General features: G+C 42.5%; 1 protein-coding gene across 1 annotated transcript in view; it reads left to right on the top strand.

Moving 5' to 3' along the window:
• IGF1R (insulin like growth factor 1 receptor) overlaps window positions 1-13,474 on the top strand; it is a 649,229-nt gene that overhangs the window by 456,805 nt on the left and 178,950 nt on the right. The window contains exon 4 of the mRNA XM_069222768.1: window positions 5,763-6,072. Coding sequence (XP_069078869.1) covers window positions 5,763-6,072 — 310 coding nt within the window. The remainder of the gene's footprint in view (window positions 1-5,762; window positions 6,073-13,474) is intronic.

The following is a 13,474-nucleotide window of genomic DNA, read 5'->3' as shown; positions in this document are numbered from 1 at the left end:
GTTTTCCACAGATAGACCTGTTTGCCACTCGGGAGAATGCGCACTGCGCGTCGTTCTACAGCCTCCAGTATCCGGTGCAAGGAGCATTGGGGGACGCGTTTCAGATGTCTTGGTGCGGCCAGTTGCTTTACGTGTTTCCCCCACATAACCTTGATTCCTCGGGTTCTGAGGAAGATTCGCCAGTACCGTGCTCAGGTCATTTTAATAGCTCTGGATTGGCCAAAACGGGTGTGGTACTCAGACCTTCTCCAACTCTCATTGTGCCCTCCGCTCCGTCTCCCTCACAGGGCAGACCTCCTCTCGCAGTTGCAGGGGCAGGTTTTACACCCCCAACTCTACAGCCTGCACCTTCATGAGTTATTTTTCTCTTCCTCCAGAAGTGGTGGATGTTATTTTATCGGCCAATGCGAAACTCCACCAAAACGGTCTATGCCAACATATGGGCGAAGTTTGTTACTTGGTGTGGAGAGAGGCAAATTGATCCCTTAAAGACCCATTTATCTGATGTTTTGCTTTTTGGCCTTTCCTTAGCACAGAAGGGTTGTGCAGTTGCGACTGTGAAAGGGTTACTTATCGGTGCTGTCTGCCTTTCTGTGCCTTCCTGATCAACCTTCCTTGTTTAAATCTCCTACAGTTGTCAGGTTCTTGAGAGGCCTGACTAACAAGTTTCCTCCCACTCCGTTTCTCATGCCTTAGTGGGATTTGAATTTGGTTCTTACTTTTTTAATGGGTTCACCGTTTGAGCCTATGCATTCTTGTTCATTGAGGCTGTTAGTCTTGAAAACAGTCTTCCTAATAGCTGTCACGTCTGCTAGGCCTGTGAGTGAGCTCCAGGCTCTTAGTGTCAAACCTCCCTTTACATCCTTTCATGCTGACAAGGTGGTGTTGAGAACCAGGTGGCTTTCCTTCCTAAGGTTGTCACTCCCTTCCATATTGGGCATTCTGTAACTCTCTCATCCTCCTTTCCTCCTTCCCACCCTTCAAAGGAGGAAGAAAGACTTTATTGCCTAGACCCAAGAAGAGCTCTGAGTTTATATATTGAAAAGACAAAAGACTTTTGTGTTGATGACCAACTCTTCGTTGGATATGTGGGCAAGATGAAGGGCAAAGCCATCCACAAGAGAACCATATTCAGGTGGGTCATTCTTTGCATAAAGATTTGTTATTCACTGGCAAAGAAGGTTCCTCCTGAGGGTATTAGAGCCCATTCCACCGCGGCTAAGTGTGCCACTTCGGCCTTGGCTAGAGGTGTACCAGTTGTGGATATTTGTAAGGCAGCAACTTGGGCTTCCCTCCATACTTTCGCAAAGCATTATTGCTTAGATTTGGAAGTTAGGAGGGACAGCCGTTTTGCACGTTCTGTGTTGCAGACACCCACCTCCGAGTGCGGTACTGCTTTGGGATTCTATTCATAAGGCGAGGAATCCACAGGTAGTTGCAGCCAACAGAAGAACAAGTTACTTACCTTCGGTAATGCTTTTTCTGGTGGATACAGTAGCTACCTGTGGATTCCTCACAGTCCCACCCGCCTCCCCATAGCCTATATGGTTATACCAAGACTTCTTTTGCATTTATATACATGTTGTTTTTGTGGGGTGGTTTTTCACTCTTCGCCTCAAAGGCACATAAAATATTGTGAAACTGACGTCAGCACACTGGCGAGGACCTCTTATTGCCACAATGACGTCATAGCTGTTTCTATAATCTGTAAATAATTGACATAAAACTGAAATGTAATTTATTTTTTGGGGTCATTTGGATCCACTTTCTGTGCATTAAAAACATATCTGGCAAGTTGTTTTTTGATACATCAAGTCTGTTTCGGTGTACCTCTACAAAGTAATTTTCTAAGAAGCTCCAGAAAACACTGTTTCTTATTCTTCAAGTTCTTTCTGGCACAGTTACTGAATCAAAAATTAAATCATTATATTTCATAGTCATAAAGTGGGAGCCTCAAACAAGAATACCTTTTTATTAGGCGGCGTTTGACTTTAACTTGCTATCAAAGCGGATCCAGTGGCTGCCTACATGTGGGCAACCTCTTGTTAAATGCTAGCTGGATGTGCAGGCACAGACTCAGGAAGATTTTGCTGCAACTGGAATGCTCTGAAAATAGCCTACTCTTGCTCCATATAGACTATGAAAAGTTGGTGCATTCATGATGATAACTATGGTTTGACGAAGTCACTTGCTGTTAAAAACACTCTGACGTGATGTTGAGACTATCTAGTTCTCCTCTTCCTCTCGATCGCAGAAGGACCAAAGACCACCCGGTATTTAGTAGCAACTTCCAGATCTTCGTCTGTGCCTAAGCTAGATCCATCCTCCTGTATAGTCTCCTGTTCATTTGTTCCTGACAAACAGATGGGGATTGAGCTCTCCCTGTATCCTGCAAAATGCATGTTTATTAAAACTGGAATCAATCTCTCACTCTCTCCTGTATCATTAAGACTTGCAATAATATTTTACTGTTAAAACATCTCTTGTCAAACCTATTAGAACCATCATTTGGCAGTTCAGACACGTTTATGTATTACACATAAGTATACTTGAAACGTGTCATGTCTGTTACAAAGCAAGATGTAGAAAAATGTGAACACAGTAGATTCATTAGATCTCTAAACCAGCAAAATTGTCAAACTGCCTGCAGCATACTTTACAAAAGCCTTTTTTAGGTCGAGCATAGCACCACGCAAGCTCTGCTTTTCTGACATGTTGGTATCTATGTGGGCGTTTAACCACGCCCACCCCACACCCATCACTTTCACTCGTTCATCAGCTTGCCTTTCAAAAATCCTTTGACGACATTTGTAAATGCTTTACGTTTGTCCCTCCTTGGGGCAGCTTTGTTACTTCCTTTGCCATAGACCTTGTTACATGAATAATTGCACATTTGCTGATATGTTTGACTACGAGCGAACTTCTTTTTTCTCCCCTTCATGCTCATGGCGGTCGTGGTGCTTTGAATCGCCTCGCTTATGCCAACTTTTTTACTTTTTATTTTCAATTTCTGTGTCAAGAAAAGTCCAGTTGGGAATTTACAACCCTAATAGCTCTAACTTGAGCAAACGTGAGACCCATTGCATTGCAAATGCTTGTTTTTATTGGAATTTTGGTTTTCCCCTTGAAGATAGTAGCGTGGCAGAGGTTGAATGTTGCCTGTATCACGATTGTGCTCCAGTATTCAAAGGTTTCTGGTACTGTATTGTGCTCTTAGATAGGAAAAGTCTGCCTTCATTTGTTGGACATTTCTTAGAGCATCATAACCTTTTTAGGTCGAGCATGCAAGCGCTCTGGCCTGTTGTAATCTATCTGTAGACTTTTAACCACATCCACCACATGCCCATCCCCATCACTCGTTCATGGGCTTGCCATTAAAAAATCCTTTATCATCATTGGTAAATGCTTTACGTTTGTCCCTTCTTTCGGCAGTTTTGTTACTGCCTTGGCCATTGACCCTGTTACGTGGATAATTGCACTTTTCCCTATACGTTTGACTGCGAGCAAACTTCTTTTCCCTTTTGTCTCTCTTCTTCATGCTCATGGCGGCCGTGGGGCTTCGAATCGGCTTGCTTATGTCAACTTTTCATTTTCAATTTTTATGGCAAGAAAAGTCCAGTTAGAAATTTACAACACTAACAGCTCTAACTCGAGCAAACACGAGACCCATCGCATTGCAAATGCTTGTTAGATCTTGCCTACACTACACACTCCACTCTAATCTCTGCCGCTACACTCTACTCTATGCCACTCCAATCTATGCCTCTCTACTCTATGCCACAAACTTTCAGCCATGCTGAACACCCACTACATTGCTATACAACATGGCTAAAAGACATTGGTAAAGTCAATAGACCTAGTTGCCAAGGCTTGTTTCCTCGTCTGTGCTGGTATTTTCAGTGTTCCATTTTCTATTATAGGCCCTCTCCTGCTGTTGGATCTTTGAACTCAGATAGCTGGCATTGGGTTGTTAGAGCCTCCAGCAGCAAACTGCCCTGCTCTACCTACTTCTTGTCATTTATTGCTAACAGTTAATGCATTCATTAGTCAAAATCCATCAGTCCATGCACCTGTTGTATTTACCCCGACATGTTTACTTCTACCCACCTGTTTGTGCATGTATGCTTCTGTACCATATATGTTTTCTGTGCGCCTGTCCTTTTTGTGTATGCACAGTATTGGCTTGTATAACTGTTTGGCTTTGTGCATTGCACAGTGCATATATCTGTGCTGCTTTGTTGGTGATGACTATATATATTTGTGAAGAGTGTGTGGGCACACATAGATCTTCTCTTGTGTTTCTTTGTAATATGCCCTTGTTCATAGGCTTCATAAGGATGCCACATACACATGGCTTTGTCAATGTGTGTTCCCACTGGTGGCTCCTCCATCAGTGAGGAGAAAATCCCCCCCGCCCGACACACACATCTCCCCGGCCAAACACATCCGTTGTAGACTCTCTTCCAGCCCAGCAATACAGTTGCTGGGCTGGAGAGAGTCTGCACAAGCTCCCAGTGTGCCTGGGAGAGCCCAACCAGGGCGCTCCCAGCCAATCCTGACACTGCTCTGAGCAGCGACAGGATTGGCCGCAGGGCAGGCTGTGAGCCTTTGCCTGCTTGCAGCCTGAGACGGAGGAGAGGAGAGGAGTGGCGTGGAGTGAGTTACTTTTTTATTTTTATTTTTTGTAATACATTTTTGACCCGCGTGTGCTGCAGCCCCCCCATCCCAGCCCCCACAGTCGCCACCCTGCCCCCCCTTCATAACGATGCGGGCTGCGACTGTGTGTTCCAGTTGGCTGCTTTTAAATATTCTTTCTATATTTTTATGCTTTTAGTGGAAAACATTTAGTGTGAAAGCCTTTGTAATTATTATCTAGACTCCATGGATCATATTGAATGATTATTGCATTAAAATATTCAGAGGATTTCTGGATGCTCCCTTACACTGATTAAGTTAAGAGAACAGCCCGTCTCTTGCGTAAATGTGAGATCAGTCAATGGTTGGTTGAACAGCAATAAAGCAACTTGTTTTTCAAGGAAATGTACTCTGAGCAATGCAGTTACTGAGTTGTGTGTAGGTCCCCCTTCCAACCTGTACCAGTGATTACCATAAATCATATTTCAACACTCAATGAAGGCATGGAAGAAGCAGAATAATATAGTGCCTTTTACAGGAATTTACTTGGCACTTTTGTTATTAGCTATTAAACTACAATGTGTATAATATAACTGCATTATTCTAATTTTAACTTAACCGCAAAAAATTATCTGAAACCTGATTCTTCTCTTCACGTGTCGAAGAATATGTAGCTACAAGTGTGTGTGTGTGTGTGTGTGTGTGTGTGTATATATATAATTTTATTTTTTTGAGGGGTAACTGAGATAAAGTACGGCATCCTCTTGTTGGTTAATTATGGCCTGTTTTGTGCGAGTTACAGTGGTCTGTGTGTGGTAAGTGCAGATTGTGACCGCAGACTGTTCCATCAACTACAGTACTCTGGGACAGGCTTTACTGCTTACCCTCCTCTTAAGACACAATCAAGGCCTAAATCTTTCCTGTGTGTCATTGGTATGTTTACAGAGCTCCTGGTCGGATGGTAGCCTAAGTCGCCAGGCCATTTGAAGAAAATTCAACTGGGAAATGCTAGCCTAATTCATAATTTATTTTTAATAAACATTTTATTCGCCCTGTCGTCGTCGTATGTTAAAGAAGGGAAATGTTTCCACTTTGTTTCTTCATTCCAGTTGTCTTTTCCTTTTCAGTGTGCCCTTCAGAATGCGGGAAGCGTGCATGCACGGATCAGAAGCAGTGCTGCCATGTGGAGTGCCTGGGAAGCTGCAGCGTGCCGGACAACGACATGGCGTGCGTGGCTTGCCGACACTTTTTTCACGAAGGACGCTGCTTGGCCACCTGCCCTCCCCACACCTACATGTTTGAAGGATGGCGCTGCGTGACGCGGGAGTTCTGCGCCAAAGTCCCCTCATCGGACACTGACTATGAGCCGTATGTGATCCACAAGGGTGAATGTATGCCGGAGTGCCCATCTGGATTCACCCGTAATGGAAGCCAAAGGTAACATATTTTTGGTTAAGTTCTGTAGTGCTATAGGGGGTGCGAGTGTGGGAAGGAAGGGTTTGGCATTGTTATCTTCATTCCAGTGCTTAAAATGGAAACATAAAGGTGCAGGTACTCCATATCCCAGAGCACCTGTTTGCTACTGAGATGTGCAAGTACTTATCCATTTTAAGTATTGCATTCGTGATGAGAAGTGCAGGTACTCTTCATGTTGAATTAAGTACGTGCAGGTACTCCCACCTGCCCTTTTAAAGCACTGCTTGATTCTTCAACTGTACCCCATTTGCTGATTTTGCTGTTTATGTAGGGTTGAACAGCTTATGTTTTTTTTTAACTTGTTCTGTTGACTGTGTGAAGCTGTATTCAGGATTTCTTGCAGCTGCGCCTGGGTTGGTTACAGTAGTTTATTGCACACACATCTTAGATTTCAAAAGTGGAGGACATGAAGATAGAATGGTTTCCCATCTGCCGTCAGAGCTCCAGTGGGGCAACCAGACTTTAAATTTGCAATGCCAAAATCCAGAAAGAAATGAGCATTAAAATATGCAGAGAGTTTGCTGAAATAGATGACCAGACAATAAACGTCCACTGCTTCATCCATGGCCTTCGTATTTTCGAAATAGACTTAAAATGTATACAAGATGGGGTTGCTGGTTTCTCTCACTTGTCACGTAGTTTGCTGGTGTGCTGAGCATACTGCATGCAGAGCAAAACATCAGTGCTTTCAGTGGAGCAGTGGTGGTATGGTTCCCCTAAAGACTCTGAGATCTCAGCCCTTCTAGTGAAGCTTTCCAAGTCTGTCACTTCATAGTCTACCAAGGTAGCGAAGTACATCCATTTGCTGCCCTGGTGTAATACAGCCCACCAGTCTCCCAATGAGGGCCATTGTGATTAATGGAATCTGCTGAAAACCTCTTGATATAATAGTTCTACAAAACAGCCTTAAAAAATTAACCTTTTTAATCTTTTAACGCCTTCCGTGTGATGGAGAGTAAAGGGAAACAAAGTGTTTGTTGGTGGAGTAAGAAAAATCTGATAGAAACTAAATAGTCCGGTTTCATTTCCCCTATGAAAGGGTCCTCATTTTTCTACTCTGGCACTGTGTTCAGGCCAACATGGGGCAGATGAAAGAGATCTAGAGAGAGGTGAAGACCGTGAGAGACAAATACCTAGAGAAAGACACAGCCAGACACGGAGAGAGACAGAGGTCCAGAGAGAGCAAGAGAAACCCCATATTGCTTTAAAGCAAAGTCAGTTGTATTTCAAAGGGTTTTTAGTTAGCAAGATACTTGTTTGCATACCTCCTTGTACCACCACAATGCTGCCTCGATGTACATAGAGAGAGGGAGACAAGGAGGGAGCAAGGAAGAGCACAATAACAAGGATTAGCCTTGTTGATAGGAGCAGGTCTACAGCAAGATAGATATTTGTATCTCACTGGGCAGAATGATTGTCGCATCTGGCAAAAAGATAGGAAGTGAAGGAAAGAAGTAGTAATGAGGGCACAAGGGATCAGAAGATGTAGGCAATTGGATTATAATTTGGGATGAGTGACTACCCACCTCAAGAAATGATTGCAGTCCTTGTCAGGGTGATCCCTCAAAGTCACTAAATTAACCTAAGCTCAACATCCTGGTAGCTATGCCACAGAGCAGACAGGCTTGACTTAGGGCAATATGCAAGGTATTTAAGCAGCCCTAAAACAACAATAACGTCTACCAGCACAACAATAAAAGCCCTAATTGAACAGAATGTGGAATTCCTATCGCCCCACGCCCGGTACATATTATTTGAGGGTCAAGGGCAACAAGTTTTAATGTTGGTCAATGCATGTTTATTGTCATGGGAGCTGCCAAGCCCTCACCATTGTAACACAGTGGCAAAATGAAAAAAAATAATTTGGTCTCAAAAAGCACACATTGCCACTAGTGGCGTAACAAAGGGACCCGCAGCTACAGCACCTGCCCTGAGTGAGTCGGGTGGGGGGGGGGGGGGGGGGGGACTTCATGTTCTTTGCAGTGGAGGAGCATCCAGTTTTGTTACGCCACTGATTGCCACAGTAGTTCCTCGCACTGAAAGGAACTGCTTTGTGTGCCAATATGCTCCTTGTGGAAGAGCAGAATGTGATCACTCACGGTAAAGCCAGACGATAAAGAGAGAGAAATAGAAGTTTAATAAAAGCAAAATGTCTTTGTTAACGCTAGACCTAATTAGGGACCCACTTCTTAAAGAAAGTCACAAAAGTGCACACATGGTATATGTCTTTGAATTAATGGCTTTCATGAATTCACAAGAACTTACAGAAGTAGACCAGGAAATCGTACTCCTAGAAAATATTTGTGAACTGTATTTTAGCACGAGCAATATGCATGTGTTGATTTGTTCATGTGAAAGTCTATTGAGCATTTACAAGTTCACTTTCCCTCCAACCACTTTTTTCTCAACTTGAAGAACTTCTACTTCTGCCATTGTCAGGAGTGCATTTCCAACCATTTTCATCATGGGAAAAGATTAGAGAAGAGCTTGTGAAAATCCTTGGAACATGCAAGTTAGTAAGTTTGCAGACTCAAAGGCATTTCAGCCCTGGAACTATAGCTTACTGCTTCCTCCAGCCCCAGAATATATATCTGCGGAATGGTGGCAAAATAAGGAAATTGATACAGTAGGGATTGAAATTGCAAGTATTCATGCACTACTATAGTAGTAGCCCTGGCATAATCAGAGAGGCTATTATCAGAGCTCTTGCATAATGAGATTGCGGTTAATTTGTCGCCGCACTACTTCGCATCAAAGAAACTAGTAGATTTTTTTACAGGACAAGTAGAATTATGAAGCAACCTGTCCCAAGGACAAGTAGATGTTTTATTAAATTCCACCCCCCTGCTGAATTAGAAGAGTCACATTTCATTAACAAAATGACACCAACGTGACAAAAACCCAAAAGCGGAGCAGGAGACATGAATTTTTAAAGTTCTAAATACCAATAGTGCCATAAACCCAAAAGTGCCAATGATGGTCAATGGTCACAGTAGTTTGGGTCCTAGCTGCAGTTTGAGGCTAACCATGATAGAGCGCGGCTTGAATACACCAACAAGGTTCACCCTGGTCAAAAATGTTATCTTCTGGTTTGTCCTTTAAGTCCGGGGCCAGCAGGGTCAAATCAAGGTCCATTTCTAACTGGTTAGCTTGGCAGTTGCAGGAAAGGCCTCCTTTAGCTTGTTGTATCCCTGTAGTTTGAACAGGTCAGCCTTATGACCCCTTGAGTCCATTTTTTTGTTTCAATGGAAGATGGAACAGGTTCAGCCCTTCAGAGCCCCTTTCAGGTCACAGACCTCAGGCCCTGTCCTTTTTTGTTTGTTTTTTCTCAGGTCAAGGAGTATGAAGTGGGACCCTGGAGAGGCCTCATTCATACTTGGCACAAGCTAGTGCCTGGGCACGCCCTCAACCAACCTGGTATAAGATCCTGGGGTCAACCGTACCCACTTTAGGCCTTTTCAAGATGACGAAAGTCTTCGACCTCACTAAACGTGGGCTCTGAGGGCTGGGGAGGGGGTATATACTATGATAAAAATAGTATCACCCCATATGCAATGCTAAAAGTCAGTTTAGGGCAGAAACTGTACCTACTACAAACCCAGAGACAGATGTCTTGTTGCTGGAAAGCCCTACTTTTGTTCTACCAGACAGTGGATACACAGGACTTGTTTTGGCATCCTGTTCCCTTCCTTTCAAGTGAGTCCTAGTGTTACATGTAAAACCCAGATACAGAAGTTGATGGGACAAAGCAGGTCCTTCAGTAACCAGACAGTGTTTTTTCAAGAATTATCTTTGCATCCAGTTCTTTGCCTTTCAATTGTGTCCCAAAGTAACTCAGCAGACCTGTCAAGCAGGAGTTGACACTGTAGTGTCAAAAAGGATGCTCACACCCACCACTGTGCACATTCTGTGAAGTTCAGATGGGTCATCTCTGCCCATTCAGGTCAGCCTACTGTTGCTCCTGGGTTAAAAATGTCATAGCTTTAACAATAGCTTAGTGGGTGGAAGTGAGAACATGAGGTGCAATGTTTACAATATATAATACTAAGTGTAAGTATTTTTTGTCTTGGAGTTATTGCTTGATTCTCAGAATAGCCCAATACTCTACCTCAAACTCAATTTAGATTAGGTTTGTAGGACCTATCATGCCCAATTTCATGCCTGCCGCAACACAATAGATGGACTCTAGTTTGCAACAGAATGTTCCAATTTAGCACCACCTCTGTTATACGTCAGAATCCTGCATGCAGCAATCTTTCAGAAAGTATTCTGCCATGCTACAACTGAACATTATCTCCCCCTCTCCTCCCTCCCACCCCCTGAGTTTCATTACATGCCTCGCCCAAGAATTTACCTCCCATATTATGTGGTTAGTTGTCTAACCACCTGTGAATAAAGGACCCATCCCCTTCCCACCAGGGAATATCACCTAAGAATTTGACAGAAATATATTCCCCATGGTGTCTGTGAAAACATTCTGCAAACTTACATTTCATGGACTATTGCCAGCTATTTTTCCCAATGGGTATTTCTCTGAATTAATCTGCAGTAGCAGGATTTATTTCAGTCTGAGTATCAGTCTCTGCTGCCATTGGTATTCATGCACTAAAATGCCAGAAGTCTTCAAAGTGGCAACACAACTCTTAACAATGGCATCGCAGATTGATCCCTTTTCCCACTCTACACTTTTACTGTTACTTGTTCACTTCCTAGGGCCAGGTAGAGGGGAATAGTGTCCACTGAAGGGAAAAAAATTTTTTTTGATTCCGCCACTGCATCGTGATCTATGAAACTAAGAGTTAAAAAGGGCAGTGTCTGCTGGTATCCCCAAATTAATGTCCATATGTAAAATAAGGATACCGTGACTAATAACCCTTGAGCACTCAGTTTATGCTCTTCAGCATGTTATTACAGCAGATTGTTCAAAATATGGCCTGGGTTTTAGGCTGTAGGACCAAGATTTTCAAAGCCACGAATATTTGATGAGTTGTGCATTGAACATAATACATATTTATTCAGATGTATATGTGTTATAGAGTTTCGCCGTAAGGCACTCTCAGCCTGGCAGCAAGGAATAAGTCTATTATACTAACATCCTGTTTGATAAGTATTTAAGGGTATTAGGTGCTAGCAAGCACAGCATGGACAAAGTAATAAATACATTTGCATAAACTGCATAATTTGCTACACATTTCCCAAAAGATCATTTGACTAAAGTTTGCTCAAAAAACTTGTAAAATGCCTTCTACGTTAACATTCTGCAAATTCTATTCTAAAAATAACAGAGAAATATTATGTGCTAGTAAAAGCAGCACATGCAGACCAATAGCTAAAGAAAAGTGCCGAAAGTGCATGGTTTGATACCAATATTCTTAAACTCCCTATGGTGGGAAGATGCTCAGTATCTTGTAAAAGTTGTTTTCTTCAGGCCTATCAGCTTCAGCAATATTTCATCCTTTAGGGAAAGAAAGGATTGACAATGGAGCCAATTCTAAATGTCATTAACCATTTGTCATAAATGAATGTGATAAATAGTACATAAGGTTCAGTACCTTGCTTTGTGTTTAATGTAACAAAGTTTCTGACTACCTGTTTCAAAGTTCCTCAGTTTCTCCTGTTAGCATTTAGTGGCGGGCTAACGTTTTTTAAAAATCTAAGACTTTACTTTCCTAGTAATAAGCCTGGATTGTACAAATAATTTATTCTCAGGTCCTCACATGATTTCTTCAAAAACCTTAACCAAAGTATCTTTAAAAACGTCTCCATCTTCATAAGGTCAGAGATAACTTTCCAGCTAATTAAAGAGGTAGATTTTGATCAGACAAATGTCCAGAGAAAAAGTGGCGCTAAGCTAAGTCATTCTTCTAACTAGGTCAGTCCAAGCTCTTTGTGACATGCCTAATTAGGGGTACTTAGCTAGAGACCTAGTAACTTTTTGCAGAACTGATGGTCTGTGCCCTGCAGAGAAGACAACTCAATAAGAGATCCTTAATAATAATCATGGAAATGCACCTGCTACTGTAAATGTCCATAATACATCGGACAGGTTTACCACCCATTTTGTTTGCAAACCTAAACATTGCACCCAACAATGGGAGGAAGTTGGAATTTCCAAGACTGCTGAAGGTGTGTTCAAGAGATTGTGTCACAAAATGTGATTCCTGGGTAATTAAAACTCTAACATTTTCTATCTCACAACCTTTAAATTTAACTACAGATTGTATGCCTATCCTCGTTAGACATTGTGGGTCTTGGTGGGGTTGGTTTTCAAATCTAAATTATCCATAAACTGCACCCAACCCTCCTGAAGTCATTATAATCCTATGGCTGTACAAGCCAGGGATTACTAGATCATCGGCATACATTTAAACAAAGACTGCCTAATTGCCTACTCTGGGATTCAGAGATTTCAGATAACTCTCTAACTTTCAAAATCCTTTCATCAATACCCAATGTATCCTAGATGGACCAGAGCTTGGCCTTTTTGATGCAATCAGAGGTCCATGAAGGCCAGATGAAGGGTCTCACTAGAGTCAAGTGTATGTTTGTCAACCAGAAGCTTAAGATTCATGCATGGATGGACGGTACCCAGCCTACTTACAAAACCATACTGAGTTTTGGCAAGGATATTGTTGGCTGACACATGGGACACAGTCCTTTCCGGTATTATTCTACGTGATACTTTTACCAGACAGTTGATACGGGAAGTCGACCAAAAACAACACATGTGGCCACAATTGGCTTTTTTAAACTATGGGATGATGATGGAATGCATCCAGGAATTGGAAATAGTGGTGTTACTAGCTGTATTTAAAGCATTCACTACGCTTGGAACCCACAAGTCTGTTATGTTGTAAAAGAATGAGGGGTAATCCGCCTGGGCCTTTCCCACAGACACGGGGAATATTGTGAATTGCTTTAGTAACTTCATTTAAATCAAAAGCCATGTGATTTAATAGTGTTGTCTTAGTAGTTTAAGGAAGGACCATAAATCGTACTTTTCTCAGACATGGAAGGGCATCAGAAACTAAGGCACGCAGTCACCCTTCTTGAAAAAGGGATTGTTGACAACTTGCCAGAATCAGCGCTGATCATTCGTAGCACTGGCGAAATGCAGGTTCTCCTGGGCCTTGTCGCGAATAGCACCTTTCATGTTTTGGATAGCTATCTTAAAATCTATCCTAGGCTTCTTAATCTCATCTCTGTGATCACGCTGCAGGGCAGGATTCAGGTTAGAGTGTGATTTCAAATAGGTGTGATCAAATCATCTATGCCTCTTGCCAGATAGGTGACACGTCTTGCTAGAGGTCAACAAAGTAGTAATTGAATTAGAGATACATTGAAAAGCTTCTAACATGCTTAT

This window comes from Pleurodeles waltl, chromosome 3_1, assembly GCF_031143425.1.
Source record: "Pleurodeles waltl isolate 20211129_DDA chromosome 3_1, aPleWal1.hap1.20221129, whole genome shotgun sequence".
Taxonomy (NCBI): Eukaryota; Metazoa; Chordata; class Amphibia; order Caudata; family Salamandridae; genus Pleurodeles; species Pleurodeles waltl.
The sequence above is the reverse complement of the archived record's forward strand: the minus strand, read 5'-3'. Positions and strand labels throughout refer to the sequence as shown.